This window comes from Cyanistes caeruleus, chromosome 1, assembly GCF_971803275.1.
Source record: "Cyanistes caeruleus chromosome 1, bCyaCae1.hap1.1, whole genome shotgun sequence".
NCBI classification, from domain to species: Eukaryota; Metazoa; Chordata; class Aves; order Passeriformes; family Paridae; genus Cyanistes; species Cyanistes caeruleus.
In genome coordinates this window covers 20,122,190-20,147,980 of record NC_141701.1, presented here as the reverse complement: position 1 = coordinate 20,147,980, position 25,791 = coordinate 20,122,190, and the positions used below count along the sequence as shown (strand labels likewise).

At 41.2% G+C, this 25,791-nt stretch overlaps 2 protein-coding genes across 3 annotated transcripts in view; one reads left to right on the top strand and one right to left on the bottom strand.

The window, feature by feature from the left end:
- The first annotated feature begins 2,164 nt into the window (after window positions 1-2,164).
- DCSTAMP (dendrocyte expressed seven transmembrane protein) lies at window positions 2,165-17,240 on the top strand. Its single transcript, XM_023920629.2, has 4 exons — window positions 2,165-2,212; window positions 9,248-10,300; window positions 15,273-15,593; window positions 16,300-17,240. The coding sequence occupies exons 2-4, from the start codon at window positions 9,278-9,280 to the stop codon at window positions 16,369-16,371; spliced, it is 1,416 nt and encodes a 471-aa protein (XP_023776397.1). The 5' UTR covers window positions 2,165-2,212; window positions 9,248-9,277; the 3' UTR covers window positions 16,372-17,240.
- Window positions 17,241-22,703: 5,463 nt separating this feature from the next.
- DPYS (dihydropyrimidinase) overlaps window positions 22,704-25,791 on the bottom strand; it is a 30,116-nt gene continuing 27,028 nt past the window's right edge. For both annotated transcript variants that reach the window (XM_023920627.2, XM_023920628.2), the window contains exons 9-10: window positions 24,774-24,879; window positions 22,704-22,943 (exon numbers count right to left, since the gene is read on the bottom strand). In XM_023920627.2, the coding sequence (XP_023776395.1) occupies window positions 24,805-24,879 (75 nt within the window). In that variant the 3' untranslated portion in view covers window positions 22,704-22,943; window positions 24,774-24,804. The remainder of the gene's footprint in view (window positions 22,944-24,773; window positions 24,880-25,791) is intronic.

Here is a 25,791-nt window from a genome sequence, read left to right as displayed (position 1 = left end):
AGAGCAGTGTTTACCTCACTTTCAGAAAAAAGCTGTTTTTCTGAAAAAAAACCAAACAAACAACAACTGTTTACCTCACCTTCAGAAAGGCTTTCCACAGTGTCTCCCATAATATTCTCATAGACAAGCTGACAAAGTATTGGGTAGATAAATGGACAATGAGTTGGACTGGAAACTGGATGAGCTACTGGACCCAGAGATCAGCAACATCAAGTTCATTTATGAGAAGTTCACTGGTGGTGAGTCCCATGGGTTGATTCTGGGGCCAATACAGTAAAACATCTTCATTACTGACATGGAAGGGGTGCACCCACAGAAGCTTTGCAGATTATAATAACCTAAGAGGAGTGCCTGATACTCAAGATGGTTGTGCTGCCATTTGGATTGGCCTCAGAGGCTGGAAAGATGAAAAGAGGAATCTCAATGGTCATGGAATCAAAGAACAGTTGAGGCTGGAAAGGACCTGTGGAGGTCATTTCTGCCCCTGCCTCCCCCTCCCTATGCAGGATCACCTAGACCATGTCCAAATGGTCCATATTCCCCACTGTGTGAGTCTGTAAACATCTGCTATATGCTGCTATCAAGTCTGAGATGCTGGGTTCAATGGAGTCTTAGTCTGACTTAATATGCACTTACCTGCATCCCTTGACAGAATATTCCCTTATTTCGTAATATGAACAATATGTTCTGCTAAAAGATCATTTCATCCATTCATCCTATAATAATCAGAGACTTTCTGCAGTTATAGATGGTCCACTGTATCTAATTATAGCCCTATATTATGCATAATTTAGATGCTATGAACATTGTGCTATGTTCACTTTTCTGTCTGCCAGCTTTCTGAATTTGTTCAGTAGCTGCTTTTGGAACAGCGGGAGTAGGGCTGCTCTGTGCAGGGGAAACCTGGGCTCAACCTGCTGCTTCAGTGCTACCCAGTATCTGCTGGAAAAACAGCTGTTGGGAAAAGTACATGCAGAGATGTTTCAACCAAGAGCAAACAGATAATGTGCATGCCAACACTACAGTAATCGCTGATTCTGCAAAGAGGCCAAGGACTGAGACTCGTGTACAGCTCTGGATCTTTGAAATCAGAGTCTAAATGAGAGTCAGTCTCCAATTTAGAATTATTTACATGTAGCAGGTAACATCTCTGCAATGGACCAAACCACCTACACTACAGTGACATTTCTGAGAAAAATTAATCTGAAAGGTTAAACATGAACAGTAAAACCATAATTGCAAATTAGTTCTGAAAATGGCTAAAAAAGGAAATATATGAAGGATGTGATTGAAAAGGTATCTTAAGCATGTAACAGTCCTCTTACTCTTGTTGCTGTTGTCCTTGAGAAGCTTCTGCATCAGCCTTTGATTTGCTTTAATATTTGTTGTCGTCTTTATCAGATGGTCCCGATGACAACTGAATAAAAGGACTGACTGGTTCAATAGATCAATCCAATAATTAGTAGGATGTGTATGATCCATTTCAAGTGGAGAATAGGGTTGTCCAAAATTATCTTTCTCCTCTGTTCACACAAATGCACATGCAAACTGCGTCTGCAGAAACCAGTAGTAAATTTAAAATAAAAGTTTAAATGTCAAAGTTAAAGCGAAAGTTCCTCTGCATAGCAGTTCTACCCTCTTGTATATAAATTATCTTTATTATATATATTACATATATATATATATATATATATATACACACACAAGTATATGACCTGTGTCTTTATTGTATATTTAAGATGTGTCTGACAGACTGTCTACAAAAGTATTTGCACAGATCTCAGTAGGAACATTTTTGGGGTGAAAATTATTAGACCTTTAAATTTATTTGGGTACTGAATTGCTGCTAGTTTCAAAGGAAGTACCAAAATAGCTAAAATGTTCTAGACCTAAGGCATTACTCAACATAATAATAAATCATTGAATTTTGGGCCCTGAACTCATTTGCTGATATCTGTTACTCTGCCAGAAAAAAAAAAAAAAGGTGGAAAGTGGCACTTGCAAATTATATACTATTCTGGTCTTGTGCATAAGTTACTTCCTCATTAATCTTTGTCAAAACCAGCACAATTTCAAAATTCTAGTGTGTCTGACTCATTGAGGGAGGGTATAGGCAAAAATTACTCATGTGAGACTTTTTACTACTGTGTGTCTCGATACCCTGAGACAAACAGCACCGTGAAGAACCTTCAAGAGCTTTACAAGGGTGCCTGTAAGTAACACTTTAAGGTTAATATCCAGGAACTTTGGACAGTAATCATGGACTGAGCTAGCTGTTCTAAGGTAAAAGGACTTGATTAAAGTTAACTGTTGTCACCTTACTGATTGGAGAGTAAGGGCATCAATGGGGTCTATGTTTCCCATTTAACCTATTGTTTCTCTTAATAAGATTTTTTTTTTTTATGTATAAGGGATCCTGCACACTATTCTAGGCAAAGGACAAAAGGCAAAATTCCATACTATTCCTAGTGCTTGTGAAATAATTTACTCCTAAACTCTCCCAAAAGTATGTATAGAGCTATTCTGTGTAGGAGAGGGACTGTGTAATCTCATATGTTCCCTTCCTTTCCTCACACTGGAATTTTCTGTGTTTTGAAGGGTTGTTTTTGGCAATAGGCAAATTGTCATTTGGGTTTCCCAAACTGTGCCTACATTCCTTCCTGCGTTTTAAGGGATATGTCTGTGGGTTTGTTGCATCACAGCTTCCTAACACAGCCCATAGAGTTGTGAGAAAACTTGATTTCTTGTTCTATGTCCCTTCAATAGTTGTCCATTTTCTTTGGCTGCCCACAACACATTTTCTGTGTCCTTCTCTGAGTGCCCAGCTTAGTCAAATACAACCTGTGCTGGCAATTAAGAAGCACAGGCAGAGGTTCATCTTCCCAGGCTTTGCATGGCTCTGTCTGAGTAACCCAGACACATTTCACAGTTGAGCTAAAATTCTTAGAGAATGCAATCCATCTTCTGTGATGGTGGACTTCTAAAACAGGTCTGAAGTAATGATTCTGGGTAACTGCCCTTTTCTCTTCATTGACGTATAGACAGCTCAGATGTGGACATCACAGAAGACTTGGATTGGAAGAACTCTTTTTAAAGATCATTGAGTACAAACTCCAGTGCCATAGACATCTCATATTAGATGACATTTAATCAATTTACGACATCCTAAAAATATTGTAATATCTTGCAGTGTTCAGAATTATCCCAAGCTATCAAATTTCAATACATGAAGAAAAAGAGATCTCACTCAGTTGCTATTTTCACTTGTTTGTTTTCCCATGTGTATAAATTGTTATATTTGCATTGCTGTGTTGTTTAGTATTTAAAGTTCCTATGTGCACATATGTGATTAGATATTTTAGTCATCCCTTCTGTTTAATGTGTTTAATGTGTTTAATACCTTCCTCATGCAGTTAAAAACAAATGATGTGAACTAGAGAAATTATGAGGGTGTCAATGAAGCCCTGGGGATAGCTGCAGCAGTGTTGCTGGATTTTTGATTGGGATTTTATTTCTCTGTTGAATGCCCTGCAATGACCAAAGGAAATGGTATGGAATTTCCTCCTGTATTTTTGTTTTTACTATGCCATAGTTCAGCACTGGATTTTTTTGACAGTATCCAAAAAAAGGAAGTAATTTTCTTCTATTTCAATGTAACTGATTCAGGCTAGAAAAGAAGGCTCCTGAAGCTGCCAAAAAAAGAAATATTTGTTTTGATATTCTTATGGTGTGCCTTCTCTTTTTTAATTCCTGTATAAAATCCCAACAGGATTTATGAGGCAAAGATCATTGGGTAGTTGAAGCAAGGCAAAGATCACTGTGAAGCTGGGCATCAATGGGATCTAAGTTTCCCATTTAACCTGGTTTCTCTTAATAAGCCTTTATTTTTATGTCTAAGGTTCCTGCACACAATTCTAGGCAAAGGAATTCTTTGCCAAACTTCCATTCTCTTCCTGAGATCAGCCCAAAGAACAGTGCTGTGCAAAGGAAGTTATATCAGGCTTGGTGTGAGGTGCAAAAACTGGGTGGTATTATTCAGTCCTAACTCAACGGCACCTGTAGTCCCCAGGCTTTGCCTGACACAGGTCTGTATCAAAATAGAAAGTAGATTTAGAGGTCTGACTCCTTTTTGTCATGCTTTGCAAAGTCAGCTGTGTCTCTGTTAAAAAATTCCCCTAATTATTTAGTAAGTCCCTTTCTTTTACTCTTTTACTCTTACTATGTATTTTCAGGAGATACCTGCTTCTTCCATTATATTAAAAGTTGGCAAGGTGCTTGCATGGGTGACTAATCCATATACTAAACACGTAGACCTACTGTTCACCTCTAAGCAAGAAATAGCCTAGAAAAGCTAGAAAAGGTTTCACAAATACTTACTGCAAATATTTGGAGTTTCAATCTATTGCAGTTGGACTCGATGATTGTTGTTGGCCACTTCCAACTCAATTGCCCTATTCCATTCTATCTGTAGCAAGCCATCATCAGCTGCAGGGTGAGCAAGGGACTAGGACAGGACCAAGCTGGTATCAGAGGCAGCCACAACTACTTGGAGGATGACTATGGAGGAGTCTCCATAGAAGGCAGGAAAGAAATCATACATAGCATCAACACATACTATAAAAAATTACATAGCTCTAGCACAGGGCTCATGGCTCAGCTGGAAGGACAGTTTCTAGGCACTCTTGGTGCTATGTACTTATCTTCTGCTTCCTCAAATCTGTAGCCATATCTGAAATATCACAAGCAGGATCTTAAAATGTTTTTAAAATTTTCTTGTTTATTTTAAAATGAAAATAGAAAAATACCTTTTAAATATGTTGTATTAAATTCAGTACATCACAAGTCTTAAGAACTGTGGCCTCCTTGCCAGAGAAGCTCTTTTGGAGAATTTATTTTTATAATTACTCCTGCCAGCATGCCATATGGTAGAAGAATAGCATGCTTCCAGAGCTGAGTAAATATTTCCTAGAGAGGAAAACTAAAGCACAGAAAGGTTCCCCTTGGACCCAACTAAAAAATCAGTTATGGAAGCAGAACTAGAGCACAAGAGTTTCCAGCTCCCCTCTGTGGGAATGGGACATTTTCATCACCAGAAACTATGGTGGAAAGAAATTGGCAGTTGAGAGCAAGAAACAGCTTTCCAAGAATAATTCTTTCCTTATGCTACATAAATAATGGTAGCAACCTCCACCTCAGTTCATGTTACAGGACAGAAGAAAAAGTATTTTGCTTCAGACTGCAATTGAAATGAAGGTTTTGTTCTTGTCAGTCTCCTGTTAGAATTCCTAAATGCACCAAACAGCATCAGGAAAGCTTTTGTGATTTATGTTTTCAAGAGGAATCATTCCAGAAAGCTCTCAAAGTATATTATTTCTTTAAGTTCTGAATTAACCTTTTTAGTGATGCCAGAAAATTATTCCTACCTCTAAGTTAGACTATTATTTTCCTTTCCCAAGCATTCACAGCTGTTTAAGTGCTTGGTGATATAAGAATGTTCAGCCTCCAAACATTTTTTTTAGGTTTAGAGTTCTCATCCTTTGAGTGTGCTCACTCAAAGTACACTCCTGTACTTAATGCTGAATATTTATGCCTGTTGCTGATGCCTTAAGTGGGGAAAATTGAGGTGTCAGACAAGCCACAGAAATGCACACTGTGAGCCTGACTCTTACCCTGGAAAAGTTTCAGCTTAGAGATGGGCTCTTGAGGGGATGAGAATGCTCCCTTTGTGACCTTGAGTGACCATGGAGAGACGCCTGAGCATCCATGCCGCAGGCTCCAAAACTCACTGTGTCCTTACAATGCCTTTCTTGAGCTCTAGGTTCATGCAGGTTAGGACAGACCTACCATGTATGTTCTGAGTACTGCAGGGATCTCATGTAACAGCATTGAATATGCTCAGAAAAGGAGACTTTCTGATTATTTTTAAGTTCTGTCCATATTTTGCAAGTCTCCAGCCTCCCAGTCCAGAAGTACTTTTATTAAATCTAAGGATGCAGTCATGCCAAAATCTCAGTCACATATTGCAGCCATTTACTGAATGCTTATAAGCATTAACCCAAATCCACCATACCAGTACATACAAATGTCCAAAACCATGTAAAACCTGTGCCCGAGAACAGCTGTGAAATTGGTGCTGCTAAAGGTAACTCAGTGTATTATTTTCTTACACCGATGTTCTGGACAGTAGTAGATAAATGCTAGCCTTTTTGCATTTTATTTTGTTAAGGTTTCTTAAATCAAGAACAGAATGCCAGATGTATTCACTGTTCAAGGCAATTTTTCTTAGATCTACAAAGAAGTTGTGGCAGCACATACTGTTTAATGATCTGCTCACGGAGACTTGGGATTTGCTGACAAGGTTTGCTGGCTCTTAGGTCTGGTTCTGCTTGATTTCAGAATCATAAGCACCTCCTTTTTGATTATGTTTCCTAAGAAAATGTCTTTCAGTAGAAAAAGACAAAGCAGACCATGCACATAAGCAGAAAGGCAGCTCTGCTCATAGCGGAGTCGGAGCAAGGTGGCTCCTGTGCTAACTCTCCTCCCCATTTCCCTTGCAGCACCTTCCCAAACATGGTGACTTCTACTTTCTTCTGGGACATTGATTAACTAATTTTGCTTCTGTGAAGGAGCTGTTAATTGTTCTTGTACTTCATTTACAGCTGAGCTCGATTAGGCCATGGAGTGGAGCGATTTTCTCAGCCTTCCTAGACCCTGTGATAGTGCCAGGAATTAAGCCCACCCTGAGAGCCTACTGCCCACTGTTTGCCTGTGCTGAAGTGGTTAAACACAGAAAACACTCAGCATTTTTCAGGATAGTCCTCAGCACTAGAAAGGATCAGGCCCAAGTAAGGCCAAGGAAAAGCAGCAGATCAGTACAAGATCCCAGCTGGTGATGGATGCTTGCTCCCATAATATTCAGCTCCTGTTGCACACTAAGGAGATAATGACACAACTAATAACTAATTACACTGAGAAGGAGGGGAAATGGTGCAGTGAATGCTAGGAGGATTCATAAAGTCTAATGCAAATAAAATACAGTATGTGTAAAAAATTATAGTTTAGTTCCTGGCTACCTGCTGTGTTCAAGCTAAGCAAAAGACAAACTAATATCTTCAGGATGTATTTTACAAAGACAACTGTTCTCTATTTAAGATAAATTTACTGTTTATTTTATTTAATTAGTATCTCATTTGTTCTAGAATGTTAAAATGCTAATATGCACATGAATTGACCTTGCATCTTTGGAGAAATTGCGCTATAAATATTATTATTATAGAAAATCAGGGAAAGATATGAGCACTGAACTGTCTCCCATCAAACAGAATTGAATCACAAAAATACTCTGCAATTTACATAACAGGCATTTATGGTTAGCAGGAGAGATGGTGACAAGCACAAGCTATTAGGGTTAAAAAGGGTTAAACACAAAATTGCAGAATGGTAAGGCTGGAAGAGACCGCAGTGAATCATCTGGTCCAACTTCCCTGCCCAGGCAGGATCATCCCAGAACACGTGGCATGGGATTGTGTCTGGGTGGTTCTTGAGTATCTCCAGTGAGGGAGATTCCACAACCTCTCTGGCAGCCTTTTCCAGTGCCTGGTCACCCTCACAGTTCTGAGAGGCTGGAATGATTGATGTCTCGAGACATTTTGGGGTGCATGTGTGTGGGGGAAGGGGCAGGTCGAAGCAGTGCCCTGCCCCACAGCCTGTATTGCAGCCCTGGCACATGGGGGATAGTGCTGCACACCTCTCCCCTGGAGCCCCTCACCCAGCTCCTAAGTGGCCAAATGACTGCAAGTCCCACCTGGGAGAAGGGCCAAGGGGTGTTTAAAGTGGAACAAGAGGCAAGCATGTCTTGGCTCTACCTCCTCTTGGAATTTCTATCAGCTGCACACCACTGCAACCCAGGAGTGGTAGTTATGTGGCTTGTCTTTTCTGTATTCTCTGTCTTTCTGTTTCTAATTCTTTCTTCTCAGAATTTTTGTGTAAGTTCTCTGATTTTCTTAAGTTGCCGGTAAAGTTTTTTTAGTTTTTTTGACCTCTTGAGAATATCTTGTCTATATCTGTCCCATGTGCCTAACTCAGAGCTTACATGAACAACTTTAAGCCCTTTTAAGAGCCATGTTAAGCAAGGTTTTTACAAGAGTAAAGAAGTTTTCCCTCAAGTTCTGGTGGAATTTTCTGTGCATCAGCTTCTTCCCACTGGCTCTTGTCCTATTGCATGGCACCACTGAGAAGAGCCTGGATTCTTGACACCTTCCCTTCAGATACTTGTATACATTGCTGAGATTCCCCTCTCAGTCATCTCTTCTCAAGGCTGAACAGGCCCAGCTCCCTCAGCCTGTCCTCCTAAGAGAGATGCTCCAGTTCCCTCACCATCTTCACAGCCCTTCTCTGAGCCTGTTTCATGAGCTCTGTGTCTCTCATACTGAGGAGCCCAGAACTGGACACAGAACTCCAGATGTGCCTCACCAGCGCTGAGCAGAGGGGCAGGGTCACCTCCCTCAGTCTGCTGTGAATGTTCTTCTTAATGCACCCCAGGATATCTTTGGCATTCTAGGCCATGAGGAACACAGCTGGCTCATGGACAGCTCACTGTATATGGACCAGTTTGTAGGCATGCTATCCCAGGAGAGACCAAAGAAGGAATGGTGCCTCTGAGGCACAGTTTCTTTGCTCTGTACTAACCTACCTCCACCTGAAGAATCTGTGCTTCATTCCCCATTCCTGGCAGTGTGCACATGCTGCTTGACCAGCTCCTTCCTCCCTGGCAGCTGCTCTGGCTGCTCCCTGCAGATCCATGCTCCCCTTCATGGAGCTACCAACAGGACGTTTCTGTGCTCCTCTCTTGTCCTTCTTGGTGCCTAGAAGGCAAAGCTAGCTTCTGTGGGGAGCAGTGGGTGCTACAGCAGGCTGATGTGTCTCTTAGACACACACTCACACACACACACACACACACGTACATGTGCATGTGAACCATTATCTCTGCATAGCTAATGAGAAATCAAAGTGTGCAAAACATAAAAGGACAAAAGATTGAAATCCTTTTAGAGTCATCTCTTCAATATTTTTATCTGTGGCATTGGGGACAAATATTTTGGTCTCATGTGTGGTGGTTCAGCCCTATGTGACTCGGACCTGCATATTTTGCAGTGTGAAGAGGTATCAGTCTGCCAATTAAAAGCACATCATTCTCAGTAGTGTGATCCTGTAAATTAACAGTGTTCTTCTTTTCCTTTCCTTTTAGTTTTGTGGTGTCAGCAACAATCAGAAGAAAATGCAAAAATTCATCTCAAGAGCTCAGAATGCGTGGGAAATTTTTATATCTGAAAGGAAACCTGGCTGGAAGTATCAGATGCAGCTTTTTGCAGTTTGCTGTGCAGTTGGCTTCCTCTCCAGCTTTCTATTTTTCCTTAGCATGCACTTCTTGGCACACCACTCTTTGGGGCCCTTACTGATTTCTGGATTCATCTGGATTTTGCTTTCTATCATGCTCTTCTGTTTCAAGCACCTGCGCTGTTTTAGTGCTCTGTTCCTCCTTTCTTGTGGACTGAAAAATGGCAGAGATGCTCTTATTACTGCTGGCACAGGTATTGTAGTGGCCAGCAACATTCAAAATATTTTTCACAATCTGAAGGTTCTGACAGACAGTATAACTTGTCATTTAAAGCATGAGCAATTTGCCTTGATAAAATATTATGTTGAAGCAATAAAATGGATTTATGAGGTGACCAAGCTTCCTGCTGAGATATTTAAAAATGTAGTGGTCCTAAAGCATGAATTCACACCATCTTATTCAATTTCAGATGATGCATTAAAACAAGAGCTAAATGACACAGAGCAAGAAATCCAGAGAATAGCTAACCAGATATCTTTTATGTTGACTATACTGCCCTATATAGGTCAGAAAGTATTGCCTATATTTGGGGTTTTCTTAGTTTCTTTTGGAACTGGCCTCTTTATCAAAAAATTTGTGGGTTCTCATAGTATCAAATTTAAGAATACTTATATCACAAAACAGTTCATTGCATTTGATGAGCACCAAAAGCAACAGCAAAGACCCTGTCTTCTGCCACTTAACAGAAAAGAGAGAAAAGATTACGTGACAATCCCATCCTTCTTCTTCACAAGAAAGGACAGGAAAAAAATGCTATGTTCTTTTCTCCCTGTAATTATTCATCTTTGCATCTGGCTTCTGTTTACTGCAGTAGACTCTTTGTTTTATTTGTTAATTATTTCTGTGAACAAATATCTCCAAGAAGTACCGGATCTAGACATTCAACTCAGTCTGTTTCAGAATGTAAGTACTTATCAGTACCATATATTTCTTAGATTAGTGCTGAAAAATTTCCCTTCATCTTCATCAGCTTCAAGAGCAGACATATAGCAGTGAGCCATCAGACGGGATATCATTCATTTCAAAAAGCACCATTGCCTCTACAGATACATATGTTGGGTGGAAACAGACAGTTCTTCCCAGAGCATTGTCATATTTCTAGAGAATGGTAAATTTTAGAAGAAGGACTTTCATTGTTCCATTCATATATATGCAGAAAACCAGAAGCTTAGAATTGGAAACTCATAAAAATGACATTTGTGAAGCACTACTTTTCTAGTCAAAAGTCACCATGGCACTGAGGTAAGAAATGCCTCCCTTTCTTTGAGTAGTGTGAGGAACTCATCATTTGTATGCATGGGTGCATATACACAAAATAATAGCTTGTTGCCAAAATCTCCAGATTCTTCTAGCAGGAGCAGCAGCAGCATAGAAAACCATAGATTAACTAGGTTGGAAGGTAAGTCTGGAGGCCATCAAGACCAACCTCATGCTCAAAACAAGGACAACTGGTTAGAGCATGTTGCTAGTAGCACCAAGGCTGTGGGTTTGAGTCCCTTATGGGTCATTCACTTAACAGGTGGACTTGATTCTTGTCAACATTCTTGTTGACACTTGATTCTTCTCCTTTCCAACTCAGAATATACTGTGAGTCTGTGGCAAACTTCAGAGATAGATCAGATTGCTCAGAATCTTGCCTGAATATTCTTAAAGGTGGAGATTTTACCACTGGAGTGATGCCTTTAATGCAAAGTAAAGCTACCTGGTTTGATAGTTCAAGAATTATTGATCCCAAGTTAATAAAGCAAGAGCAGCAGGAGGCCAGCATGGGTGAGCAAGGAGCTCCTGACAAAGCACAGAACAGGCGAAAGAAGGGAGAGCGGTCCCAGGAGGAATGGAGATGCACTGACTGACTATAAGGATTGGGGCAGGAAAGCCAAAGCCCACCTGGAGCTGAATCCAGTGAGGCAGGTGAAAGGCAGCACAAAGGTCCATAAGCAGCAAAAGAAAGATGTGGGGAAATGTAGGTTCACTGTGAAGAGCAGAGGGGTTTTGGTGGCAACAAAGGACACAGAAAGCCCAAGGTACTGAATGGCATCTTTAAGCTGTGCCTTTACTAGGAAGACCAGCCTTTAGGAGCTCCAGGCCTTTGAGACAAGTGTGGAGCAAGGAGGATTTACCCTTGGTGCAGGAGAATCATGTCAGGGCACATTTAAGCAAATGTGTAATCCTGGGACCTGACAGGAGGCATGCATGGGTGCTGAGGGTGCTGGCTGATGTCACTGTGAGGCCACTTTTGATTGTCTTTCAAGCATCACAGGGCCTGGGAGAGATTCCTGAGGAGTGGAAGAAAGCAGGTGTTACTTCCATCTTTGAGAAGGGGAAGGAGGATGATCCAGGGAACTACAGTCTGGTCAGCCTCACTTTTATCCCTGGGAAGGTGTTAGAGGATATAATCATGGAAGCCATGTTCATACTTGTGAAAATCAGGAAATCTATTGGGAGTTTTAAACATATAAAGGCTAGATCATACTTCACCAATCTAACAGTTTTCTATGATAAAAAGACTGGGGTGCTGAATGAAGGGAGAGCAGAGGATGCTGATTGTGCTTTTATTAAGGCTTCCACTGCTGCAGCACTGGAACACAGCATCTTCATTGACAATCTGATGAAGTGTGGGCTGGATAAAAGGAGAATTACATGAACTGAAAATTGACTGAACTCTTGGACTCCAAAAGTTCTGACTTGTGGTACACAGCCACTTCTGATGTCCCCCCAGGAGTAGACACTGGAACTTACGCTATTTACCTCTTCATAAATGACCTGCAAACACAAACAGATGGTAGCCACACAAGCCTGCAGAGAATATAGAACTGGGCAGATTGTCTGAAATGCCAGTGGGTTGTGCTGTCATTCCGAAGAGAACTGGGCCAAGAGAAACCTCAAAATGTTCATCAAAGGAACATGCCATGTCTTGCAGTCCTTGAAGAGAAATTAATCCATGTTGGGAGTTAACTGACTGGGAGGTGGCTTTGCACAAAAGGGTCCTGAAAGCTGGACACTAAGTTGACCACAAGCCTACAACATGCCCTTATGGCAAAGAAAGTGGTAATTTGGGCGGCATTAGGCAGAGCATTGCCAGCAAGCTGTAGGATGTGATCCTTCCTCTCTGCTTAACACTGCTGAGACTCAGTACAAGAAGGGCATATAGTGGAGTAAGGAGTCAAGGAAAGGGTAAGGAAGATGATTAAGGGACTAAAGTATCTGTCACATGAGAAGAAGTGAGGACTGTTCAGGCTGAAGGAGAGATGGTTCAGGGGGATAAGTGTGTGTAAATAAGTGATGGGGGGTGGGTGTAAGAAAGAGGAACCAGACACAGGAAAAATTTCTCCCATTAAAGGGTTGTCAAGAATTGGAATGGGCTGCCCAAGGAAGTAATGGAGCAACCGTCCCTAGAAGTGTTCAAGAGACAACTCAATAGTTTAGTGTTTATGGTGTTGTTTGGTCAATGACCTCGGAGGTATTTTCCAGCCTTAATTGTTCTATGATTCTGTGACTTTTTGGTGGTGCACAGTGCAGGGAGAAAAGAAAATTAGGACAATTGAAGGAAATACATTTTTTTGTTTACTTCTCAGGTGATCAAACAATAGAACAAGTTTATGAGATAGGTTGTGGGATCTCCATTCCTGGAGATAATAAGAACCCAGCTGATCACAACCCTAATTAATCTGTTGTAGCCTCATTATTTGCTGTGTTCTGTTGTGTGTGGTTATGCCTGTGTTTCTATCGTATGTACCTTGACGGCAGTCTCTTATCATAACCTGCCTTGGGTGTGACCCACATCAGGGCAAAGGAGCTTATTCCCACTACATATGGGCAGAAATCCTGAGCCTGACCATGTCTGGCTGATTCATGAGTCCTGTACTATGAATTTGCCCTCTTTGTGTGCATTGTTCACTCACATGGAAAGCTGTTTGCCTCCTTCAAGACGGAAAACTATTAACATCATCAGATTGTTTCTAGTTCCCAAAGGAAAGCTAATTACATTAAAATGTAAAATTTAATCTCAACAGATTTGTTATATCAAGCCTCAGGGCTGATGATCTCAGGGAGCCCAGGAAGCTGGGTGAGCAGGACAGACTCAGAGACTTGAGATGTTTATTAATTAGCATGAGCAATAAAGTTCTTCATGCACTAGTACCCCTGTTTCATATTGAGTTCCTAATGAAGATCTTCCTTGCCTGTACATTTGTTCAGCTTATGGATAAAATGTCTTGAGACAGTTTGGAACAGGATAATATCACGAAAAGGCTAACAGGCTGAAGATGGGTAGCATGCTTTGAGAACTTGATTTCTCCAATGAACATCTAACAGAAGTGCCTGGCCTCTGTAGGGTGATTAGAAAAGCCACAAGGAAGAGTTATTATTCCTCTGACATGATCAGAAAAGAGGCTGGGTTATTCAGTGTCCCTACAGTGTTCTTACACACAGAACAGGAAGTTGCCTGCCAGTATGGTCCCAGCAGCAGGTTTAATTTACCCTTCTTATTGAGCATTTCAGACCACAAGCAGTGACAGACATCAGCTAAGCAAAGACAGCTACAAGAAGAGGTCAGGTAGTCTCATCTGTGTGACAGCCTTTGGTCAGAGTGCTGCCTGGGCCAGCGTGTGGCTGCAAAGAGGGGACAGGGTTCAGTGCCATGTGGGCATGGCTGGGTTGCTGTTCTGTACCACCCACAACATCACTGCAGGTGTGGTTCCAGGGGGAAGAAAGGGTGAGCACCCCTGACCATGCAATATTTTTGCCTCCCTCCTTCCATTGGGAAGGTTGTCAGGATCAGCCCTGCCCCTGCCTCTCCCATCCTCTGCTGCCCATTGCCTTCCTGTTCATCCAAGACTTGACTCAGGCAGATGGTGCTGAAAAGCAGCGCTGGGGTGGGAGGCAGCTGCAGGGAGCAGAGCGGTGGAGGCAAGCCCGAGCCCAGCCAAGTCTGAGCTGAGCTGAAAGGAGCTGAGTGGAGCTGGGTGGAGCAGTCAATAGCGCCAGGGCCAGTACTGGAAGCAGCTGCACAGAGTTGAGTCCAGCGTCCGAAGCGGTGGCGCAGTGTGGCGGGGACAATCCTGCTTTCAGGGATTTGTCTGTCATTGCTTTCCGCTGTCTCGGGCTCAGGGACAGAGGGAGTGCTGTGGTGAGTTCCTGCCACCTTGTCTTTGTCTGGGAACAGCCATGTGGTGCTGGGCATAGGAAGAGCCACCATCTTGGCTTTGTCCCAGGGCCACGTGGAACATGTGGAAGTTGAGATGGTGAATATCTTTTGTAGGTAAACCACCTTCTCTTTTTATATACTTTTGTTAATAATATTGCTGCTGTTACTGTGCATCTCTTATTCCATTGCTTGCTGCTTTCAGTAACTTGCTATCTCAACACAAAGTCTCTGCCTTTGTCCCTCTCTTACTGGGAGGGGAGATGCTTATTTGGAGTTTAATTTTTGGCTGGTATTAAACCACCATGGTGTGGAAGCACTGCTGATCGTGTGCTGAGACAAAACCAGAGGGACAGACAGTCTGCTCTGCAGTTTTACTCTCAGTGAAGGACCCTCCAACAGGGCATCTGAGCAGAGTCATAGGAGTGGAAAAATATTAAACCATTATTAACAGATTAACTAAATATTTCCCTATCAGTGCCACTGAGAAGGCAAGTTTTTAATGGTCCAAAATGCTGTGCATTGTTCCAAGAGAAATCATGAAAATAGAGTCCAAAACATTTATGAGTAGCCAATAAATATATTGTTTTGAGCATACTGTGTATAGACACTGGAGGGTCTAGATGATTTAGGATCCTTTGTAAATCTGAAAAGGTGGTAAAATGGGAGAAATATTAAGAAAGGAAGGAATCTGTATTATAACCAACACTTTTTTCCCCTTTTCTTGTGCAGAACAATGAGAAAAGCTATATAATTTCTGTGAAAGAGCATATTGCAAAGACTGATTCTTTCAAGATCCCTTTGTTTAAGCATAACTGCATCCCTCATCCAGAGCTTGCTCTCTCCATGATATGGATTCAGCTTGGAGTCATCATCTTCTTCTTAATAATTTTTGGGTTATTCTCTGGCTTCCTGACCCAGCTTAAAATACTCGTTTCAACTTCCTTTTATCCTGATACCGAGATGAAACGGATACGTTATTTACATGCAAAATTACTCAAAAAAAGAGCAAAGCTACAAGAGAAAACTGGGAAGAACATGTTTGCAAGAACGGTAAGCCATGAGATCCAGGGAAAAAAAAAAAAATCTTCTCACTGGGTGGTAGCCAGATTCAGGAAATACTTAAACACTTGTTAACTTCAATAATAAGCTAATAGACTTTCCCCAATGCTCAGAAGCCAGAGACACATTGACTAATGGTAAGATCAGATCACCATTCTGTTGTTTTGTTCCGTACTTCAGCACACATGCCTCAGACATGACATTGGTATGCTCAAATGACTATGTGCTGGAAAGAAAATACTTCAGAGTCCTCCAGAGAAGTAACTTTGTTTTCATGAACATATGAAAAGCATTTTAGAGTATTCCTGCAATCTAGACAGAAAGTTCTAGACAGTGAGGGCAGCCCTAAATGTAGAGAAAGATGTTCTGGTATTGCTTAGCAATATGGAATATGATATATTTCTGTTTTAAAACACAGTGTGACTGCACTGATCAGGAAACAGATCTTTTTGCTTGCAAAAACAATTGTCTTGTCTATATATGTATATACACACACAGGGACACACTAATGGAAACAACCAACACACTTGCATATACTTATGGCATACCCAGACAGAAAGCTACAGACATACACAGTTTGTTTGGTATTTTACAGTCTTTTTTTTATTGCCCTCTATACTGGCTATACTGGGTATTAGTGTCTGGATGATCTAAACTCAGTAATACTATCATATAGATCATATTTCTGTCTTTTCAGGTCAACTTTTGGTTTCCAGTCCTCAAGGCAAGAGAGGCAGTGAGGAAGAAAGAACTGAGTGTAACAGAATGACCGGATGATGTGAAAAAGACCAAGTGAATCCTTGGATATGGCTGAGATGCTTTAGCTCCACCTGTGTTTTGCACCATCTTTCCTATGAAATTTTAGTTCTGAAATGTAAAACTTTCACACACAAAGGCTGAGCAGCAGTATTTTGGAAAAGATGCCATTGTGGATAGTGTGCAGTTCACCACAGATTGCTCTGGATTGCATCAACAGTTGTTTTTCAACTTCGCGTTTGCATTATCTGGTACTTGAGAAAATCATTGATGATCTGTTCTTTTGTCTAAAAGCAATAAAACAGTTTGGAGCTTTTAGGACTACAGCAGAAACCTCTTGGGTTGAGCTCACAGAGGACGTAATGGCAGCAGCAAGTTTGTCTTTTTCACATTTGCCAGACACTGAAGATAGAAGACACAGCAGAGACTGTCCATTACCTTCTGGGATGGCCAAGAACTGGGACTTAGATGTTGCTAGATATTTTTATCTATTTCTCAAGTCTCAAGCCCTTCAGCCTGGATCTTTGCCATCCCTAGCTTCTAGTCTTCTACCTAGTCTCTCACCCACGATTCCTTACTTGGTCTGTCTCCCACATCCACATACCCATGGACTGTATCATTAGTGCAGATTGTACAATCCCTTTGATAATCATGACAGAGGTCATGTAAAAGGTAGATGTAAGAATGGTCACAAGTGCTAGAATAGAGAGGAATCAAGTGCTGTGGGTGCAAACAAACTTATCTTTAAAGGCTGAGGCATGTAAGTAGAGGTGAACAATGTTTCAAATCTTGCAGACTAAGGAAGCTTGAAGAGACAAAAATGGTCTTAATTATGTTGCATAAGCACCATTGACTTCAATGAAATAAAACTGATCCAATACTGAAGTGCTTCATCTATTCAACCAACATTGGTGATGTGACCTTCATATGATACAAGAACAAATGCAAAACGTCTAAAGATGTAGGAATGACTTATGGAGCTTTAGAGATTTAATGCAGAGCTAAAAAATGTACCCAACAGGCAGTGTATTTCTGATTTTCAGCCACAGCCAGCTTCCTTTTTTAGTCTGGATAATAGGAAATTCTGCTCCCTTCCTCTATAATACATGCATGGTTTCAGGACAGCCATTGATCAATGTCTCTGTTATCTGAATGAGTTAAGACTTAAAACTCTCTGGTTGCAAGTCAGAAGTTATTTTTCACTTAAACCACTGAAAAACATGAAGACTGTTTTTCTTTGGGCCTTCCAAAGTCTCACTTCTTCATGCATGCAGGTGGTTCAGGTTGCTGGTATGACAACAATTTGTCTCTGGGAAATGGTACTGGATTAAAGCCATGCATTATTGAGAGTTGTGCTGAATGTCTCTGAGAGGCCTATGTCCTTTTTGTTAAAGTGGGACAGCCTGAAATAGTAGCAGAATGTCAGCTTGTATTTTAGGTGCTACTGTCAAGCACCAGTAGCAAGAAGCATTCTGGTGAGAGAGAAGAAATTAGGAGGTTGCTCTAAATTTGGACTCACAGAACAGAATAGCTATCCAGGTACTATTGGTAAGAGGATCACACTCTCGTTATCATTGCAGATGAAAGGGAAAGAGTTACATGTAAGAGCTGAAGTTTTTTGGCAGAGTTCTGGCTAATCACTGGCAGGAGTTGCATGTGCTCCTTTCAATCCCAAAGGACAAGTTCAAGTATGGGAGCAAGCCTGATTTACAGCACTATGACAAAACACCATGCACTTATCATCAGGAGGAAAACTTTGTTTTGGAGTTTCTTGCCTTTCCTGTTTGATGGTGCTGCCACTCAGAATACCTTTTTATTCTGTTGTTCTACAAGGAGGAAGCGAAAGGTTTGCAGCCCATGGGAATGGTTCATCAAAATGACTCAGATGTTGGGCAATCACTGGGAGAGATGTCTAAATCTGTTAGGATTTTGAGCTCTGTAGTACACTTGCAGGACAATGCCATGTCTGCATTTTTCATTAATTTAAGGAAATTCAGCCAATGTTGAATGTAGACACTCTCCTCTCTACCTGTCAGGACAATTAAATATTGCTTAGTTTGCCCTTCAAACTGATAAAAGCTAATCCTTCTTGGGTAACTAATTGTAATTCTGTACAATATGTCCATTCTGTTAAGTATTTTACCTAGATGCTTTACCCCACTACCAGTGACAGAAGACATGGAGAAGCCCAAGGTGTTTATTTTTCTCAGTCTTTGCAGGTAAGACTGATATTCAGCCACTGCAGACCTCTCAGACCTGAAGGAAAGGCTGGAGCAAGGAAGACTTATCCCTTGTGGTTAGAGAGCACTCAAACACCATAAGACATGATGGGAGGTATCCATGGGTATTGAGGGTGCTGGTTGATGTCATTGAAAGGTGTCTTGATTTTTTGTAAAAGGTCATGGTGATCAGGAGGGATTACTGAGGACTGGAACATGTCACTCTCATTTTCAAGCAGAGCAAGAAGGAAAATGTGAGAAACTACAGGTTTGGCAGACTCATCTCAATCTGGATGAGTCAATTTCCCCTGGTAGCTGCTTCCAAACATAAAGACGAGATAGTTGACTGGAAGATCACTGAAACACAAGAAATCTTCTTTACTGTGAGGGTGGTCAAACACTGGAATGAGATGCCCAGAGAGGTTACAGAATCTCCATCCTTGGAGATACTCAAAACCCATTAGACATGGCTTCTGAGCACTTATCTCAGTGGTAGGACAGTTCTTACTTACTGGTCTACAGTACCAGACCTATTCCTTCAGCTATACAGATGAAAAGGCAGGTCTGTCACTCCCCATTACACTGAGACATACTTTTCATTCTCTCCAGACCCCATTTTCTTTTTGTTTTCTTCCATTTGTTCCTGTCCTATGAGCAGGGGAAGTCTGGAGTTTGTTAATCCTCAGTTGTCTCCTCTGCAAGTTGTTCAGCTATTTCCTTGGCCTCTCTGTTAACCATAACCCTCAACCACAGGATTCAGTTGCTCTTTTTTTTTAAACAAAAAAGTCTACAAGTTACAAAAAAAAACAAACAGTGTTCCACCCACAATTATTTCTGTTCCTCTTCTTGCCTACCCTCTCCTCAGATTTCCTACATTTTATTTTGGCTCTTTTCTTCTGTCATTTATAATCTTCTTTCCTCTTTTAGCATGTTTTCTTCATCTCCAAAAGATCATTCTTTCTCATCCATTAAAGCATGCAATGTTCTTCTTTCTGCTGAGCACGAGGGAACATAGGTGCAGTTGAAATTAAGGATTTTTATTCATTTGTTGGTGTAATAGAATTTTTTTGTATCTATTAATATCATGTTTCTGGGCTTTGTCTCTAAATGCATCTCTAGGGCTTGTCAGAAACATATTCAGCGCTAAGAACAAGTCGGAGAAGTTCGGGTTTGGCTTTTGGCTCAGTCATCCCTGTCCTTCCCTAAGCTCACAGCAGAACTCAACTTCCTTTTTTTAAATGTCCTTCACTAGCGGAGGAGCTGTTTGATTTACTGTGAAAAATCCTCCAATTGGATCAAATCTGGTTTGTAAAATTAATGAAAGGCTGACCGGATTGCCTTGTGAAGGTAATTCAGAGAGACATGCTAGTGCTCCTCACCCTCCTGGAGTGGAATGCAAACAAGGACATTTCCTTTAAGCAACCGGGTTTATGGATCTCTCCTTATCACCACCCCATATCCCCAAACCTGGCTGGCTCCTAAAGCCATGTGAGCAGCTGGGTGTGCAAGGTCAGAGGACACTGGGTACATAACTGCTGTCATCGTGACCCTAGCTCTGTCAACATTATCACATCGACTCGCTGTTATCATTGCAGTTTAAATAGCCCAGAGATGCAGTTAAAAAAGAAGTGAATAATCAAAGCTTTTCCTCTAGTTCTGTTTTACATCGCAAAAGTGGAGAGCAAGGCTCAAAGGATCACTCTGTCCTTGTGATGAAATACAGCCTGAAAAGAGGGTGCCCTGTCCACGTTAGGGGTGCAGATGTCAGACGGGAGCGTGTTTCACTGCTGTGCACGGCAGTGCCTTCCTCCTGGTTTCAGAGCCGATGCATCAAAGCTGCCCTGCCCTCCAGCGGCCCGCTGCAGCCGCAGGAGCGCTGCCTGCAGAGACCCAGCCCCGCAGCTTCAGGCTGCAGAGAGAAGCGCTGCGGGGCTGGGTGTTTGCACCACCCGAGTGCCAGCAATAAACATCCTATTGTTTATCAGTAAAATCATATACTGGCTATATGAGGCTTTCTCTGGCAAACGATGGGGATGAAAGAAGTATTGTGCATGCAGGGATCAGATCTCCCAAATTGCTTTTCTGCTCCTGACTGGAATCCACATCACCAGGGAGAATGGAGTACTAGAGATCACAAATTTCTGTCTGGGTGGAGAGGAAGATGAAAACATGACTAACTGAATTATTTCCTTTCTTTAACAGTGTTTGAATCTTCAGCCTTTCCATACAGGAAAGAGGTGGAAACCAGTAGCATTCAAAGGAGAAGTGCTAAGCAAATAAAGGATTTAGCATTTCTGTGTTTTAGCCTTGACAAAACAGTTCCTTGGCTTCCCTGAACAGACATTGCTCCAGAAAAGAAGGGTTTTAATGTAGCAGTATCACTGCTCAAAGCAATCAGAGTGACCAACAGACTGAAGGAAGTGTCAAAGCAAGCAAACCTTTTTCTCAGTAGGTGGTGGAGAAGCCTGAGGATTATGGCTAAATGAGATAGGATTTAAACATCTGGGAAAACAATTATCGTCTCACTTTCCCACAAAAGGCTCAAGAAAACGGTATGGGCTACAGAAGTCATCTCTAAACCACCTTTCCAACCTGGTGTGTGGCATCTGCTGTTTTAGCACAACAGTTACAAAACAGACAGAGCAACAATTTAAGGATGTAATGAGCAAGTGATAGCTCAGGGATGAGATTGTGGAACGAATTCAGAAGTGCTCAGAATTCAGTCAGTGCTCCTTCCAGTGCTCCAGTTCGTGTTTTTGGCTGGGGTAGAGTTAATTTTCTTCACAGTGGCTAGTGTGGGATTATGCTTTGGATTTGTGCTGGAAACAGAATTGATAATTTAAGGATATTTTCATTATCAACGAGCAATGCTTAAACAGCATCAAGGCCTATTCTGTTTTTCACCCCATCCCATCAGCAAGAGGGCTGGACATGTACAAAGAGATGGGATGGGACAAGGCCAGAACAGCTCAGTAGATGCCAGGAACACCCTAGACCATATGCTCATGCTCAGCATGTAAAACTGGGGGAAGAAGCAGGGGGTGCATTCAGAGCACTTTCCTGGGGATGCCCGAACACCTGCCTGACAATGGGGAGTGAATTTCTTGCTTTGCTTGTGTGCATGGCTTTTACTTTACCTATTAAATTGTCTTTATCCCAGACTAAGAGTTTTCCAATTTTTACTCTTTTGTTTCTCTTTCCTATCTAACTGGGGGAGGGGGGAAATTGAGCAAATGTCTGTGTGATACTTAGCTGCCAGCTGGGACTAAACCATGACACTGTCTTAAATTTTTCCCAGCAACAGCTGCTTCAAAAAAGAGCTATTACATATGAAAATACAACGTTAAATAACATTCAGGGTCTCCAAATCAAAATTTTTCTAGACACGGTAGCAGAATCAGGCTTCTGAAGTACAGTAACCTCTGAAAATGGAAATTAGACAAATTGAGCAAAAGAGATTTTTTAAATTTAGGAATACTATCCTATAAAAAACCAAAGTATTAGTTATATTGGGAAAACCCTCACATTTTAAGTTGAAAAGGTTTTTTGGCATTCATGCATTATGGTTTTGCTCTGGCGATCTCACTTTGTAAGCCTTCAGGTGATGGGTGTGTGTCTCTTCATAAAACCAGAGCACAAACTGTTAGTGTAGCTGAATTCACAGGTATGGTTGGCATAGGTTTGCCTAGGATACAACAAAGGAAATAGCTGAACCCACCAAAACAAGCTTGGTGGTGCAGTTGGCAGGGACAAAATATATAAAGTTCTTTAAAGACAGTGACATGGAGATGTGACAGCAGATCCAAAATAGCGAGTGTTCTCCTGAATCAGCGGATTTTTGTACTGACCCCTTCCAGATAGGAAAAATTTAAAAAATAAAATTCAGCATCTTTTCTCAGAATTCTCTGCATTGTGAAGCACAATAGAGACCTTCCTAACATATAAAATTAGAGAATTAGGATTCATCTCCTGGGACCCAACAGAGCAGGAGTTTAAAATTTGTTCTTAAACAACATTGTTCATTGTTTTTACATTATTGGGTAGCTGATACCCTCTAAAGATAAACATTAAGAAATACCATCCCAAAACTTACGTACTTTTAAGAACATACAGAACTCTTGCCACATTATAATTGCAGGGGTTTTTTTATTATTACTCTGTTTTCCTAAAAAGAATTTTCCAATTCTTACAGCAAAAGTCTTTTCAAGGATAAATTTCAATGACAATTTTATGTAGGAAACCAAGTATAATGCTTAATGGTTACTGTTGTTTCATGTTGGTTCTTGAGAAGTTGATTGTGAATTGATTGCTGGACCCAGAAGGAACTGCTGGTGGGGGCAGCAAGGTCATTTTCATTTGCTTTTATCTACAGAGAAGAAAAAGACAATATGATATCATCTTTCAAAAGAAAATCTCTTCTTTGCAATTTGTCACTCAGAGGTAATAATGGAGAAGGAGTGCTAGGAGCTAGAAAGAATTATTATTGCTCCCTCACTCTACTGAAGCTTTGGCCTTTAGTCCTCTCTATTAGAAAAGCTTTTCCCTTAGGACAGAGGAAAACAAATAGGAGACTGCGCTCTGTTGCTGCTACTGACGCCTGGATGAGGTTCACTCTAAGGTAGCTTTAAAGGAATGATACCATGAAATGTGGAAAAGCTAATTTCACCCTCCTACCATAGCAGGTTTTGTTCCTGTCCCATATTAATTATAACTAAGAACAGACTCATTTTATGTGAGGTGCAAACTGGGGCTTTCTGTTCACCTATTGGGAAATCATTTCTCAAACTGATCTCATTGTTGGTACACATGTGCACCCAAAACATCAGCTTGGATTTTGGCATGCTTCCTGTAACTCACTGTTCCCCCCAGTTGATAGTAATCAACTCCCCTGCTGTAGCAGACAACATTTCAGCTGCAGTTGGCACACAGCAGCAGCATGGCTTGACTGTGCTTGCTGAAGGACTTGCCTAGTTTTTACCTTTTCCTGAAGCATTTCCTCTGTTAAACAGTGAGAGAGCGAGGTGCTGTCACTAGTCCTTGTCCCCAGCTGCCTCACCCCACTCACATGCTGCACTGCATTGATCTTTGCTTGATTCTTCTCAGAGACACTTCAACTCACCAAGGCAACAGAAGACTAACCCCGAAGACAAAACTAATTGGTTTCTGCTCACAGAAAGATCTGCCGAGCACCAGGGCATAGACGAGGGCTGTCAATAACCAAGTTACACACTGTGAACACTGGAGAGGAGGGAAGGGGAGATGCTGGCTTTTACTCCTGTTAGCAGTGATGAGTTCACACCAGTTCAAACACTGCTGGCACTGGCTGCAGCAACTTTATTTGTGGAATCACAGAATGGCATGGGTTGGAACATTAAAGATCATCTAGTTCCATCCTCTCTGCCATGGACAGGGATGCCTTCCATTAGGAAGGCTGCTCAGATCCTCATCCAACTTGGCCTTGAACACTTCCAGAGATGGGACATCCACAAATTCTCTGGATAACCCATGACAATTCCTTACCAACTTCACAGTAAAGAATTTCTTCCTAATATCTAATCTAAACCTACTCTCTCTTTCAGCGTAAAACTGTTCTACCTTGTCCTACTACTCTGTGCCCATGTAAAAAAAAAATTCTCTCTTGACATCTCTTATAGGCTTCCTTTAAGTACTGAAAGGCTGCTCTAAAGTCTCCCTGGAGCTTTCTTTTTCACAAAGACAGATTTTGTTTTTGCAAAACAAATCTGTCAGCTTAACCCAAATAGCACATTTTTGGGGGGGCTATTGTCTGTAACACAGGGACACTAACAAATTTAGTTTTTAACATCAAGCTGATTTGTTGGGTTTTTTTAGTTTTTTCCTGTAAATTTGCAAGTCAAATAGTCATGCTTCATTTTGTGTTCCTGTTGCTAACTGAACTCAGGTGTTGTATAGGCCTTCATACCCATGTCTCAGTCTAGCAGCTAAACCTCATCAGTTTCTTTCAACTGAACTTTTAAAATAAGGTTCCAATCAAAATGAGGTTTTCCATGCCTGAGTTACCACATTTTTTTGTCGAATTTACAGATACCAAGACAACTCAGCTTCTGTGAGGGCTTATTTGAGACAAGCCTATCACCAGATAGCCTGCAAATCTTCTGTTTTCTTGAGGTTTTGGAGGAGCATTAAGCAGTTTTCACAATCCAAAAGAGAAGGTTACCTGCAGTAGCCAAAACTGGGGAACGAGCCTGTTATTTTCGTGTGATGGATGCTCCTGAGACTGTGCCTGTATATGGTGCCCTCTTGACAGGAACAGGTTGACATACCTGCAATAAAATGTTTTAAATCTTTCACTGTTTTGTCTTCTCTTGCAATTACTAATTGAATAAAATTGAAATAGGAGTCCTATGATAATTTGTCTTTCTATGAAATGCATCTCAGTACTTTCATCTAACTTCTCTCTGGAAAAGATCCCTTGCACTGGGATTAAACTGTTCAGTTCTCAGCTTTCATCAGGAGCTGGGCAGCTAAATCTGTTCAACACTAACAGTAGAACTATAAATCCATTTTTTAAAGAAACAACATGTTCCACCCCATTTTATAGAATCTTCTATTTGTTAGGGTATTCACATTTTCCAGTGATATTTTTAATACATCAGGTAAGAGAGGCAAATAAATATCAATGACACAAAGCAAATTCTGCCTTATGTGGATATCTATCACTCACTATTCCAGCTGCTGGCTACAGGCGGCTGAGCTGGTTAAAAAATCACTTCTGAGGATATGCTGCAATTTATATTTGGGTTAAGAGAAAATTCTCAAGCTTTGATGGGAAATGGAAACCACTATGTTCATGGAAGTTTTTCAGAACTGTGCAATTATCAAATTTCTTATACATTTCAGTTTATATTAGTTTTGATACTGTATTATGTGCAGGAAGGTCACTGCATCCTGTGAAATTGTGGTCTTTGGAGGAAAGTGTCATTCAGCCACTTTTACAGGCTCTTCTCAGTTCATCAAAACAACAGTAGAAAGAAATACACAGAATTATCTTGGGGGCATTTTACTGGGCCTTATTTCACATGGATGCTAATCTGATACAGCTTTTAGATCCTGCAGTGAATCCCACTAATTCAGGTGGTGATTTAAAATGTATTTACTCAGTGTGCTTTTGAAAATCCTATTCACAGTACATGAAAGAGGCAACAGCATCATGAATGCTTGCACGGTAAATATGC

Excerpts from the sequence above, each read along its gene's own strand:
- DCSTAMP (XM_023920629.2), top strand. The coding sequence starts at position 9,278 with ATGCAAAAATTCATCTCAAGAGCTCAGAATGCGTGGGAAATTTTTATA. Across the intron at positions 10,301-15,272 it reads AACTCAGTCTGTTTCAGAAT|AACAATGAGAAAAGCTATAT; the intron begins GTAAGTACTTAT and ends TTTCTTGTGCAG. Across the intron at positions 15,594-16,299 it reads AGAACATGTTTGCAAGAACG|GTCAACTTTTGGTTTCCAGT; the intron begins GTAAGCCATGAG and ends CTGTCTTTTCAG.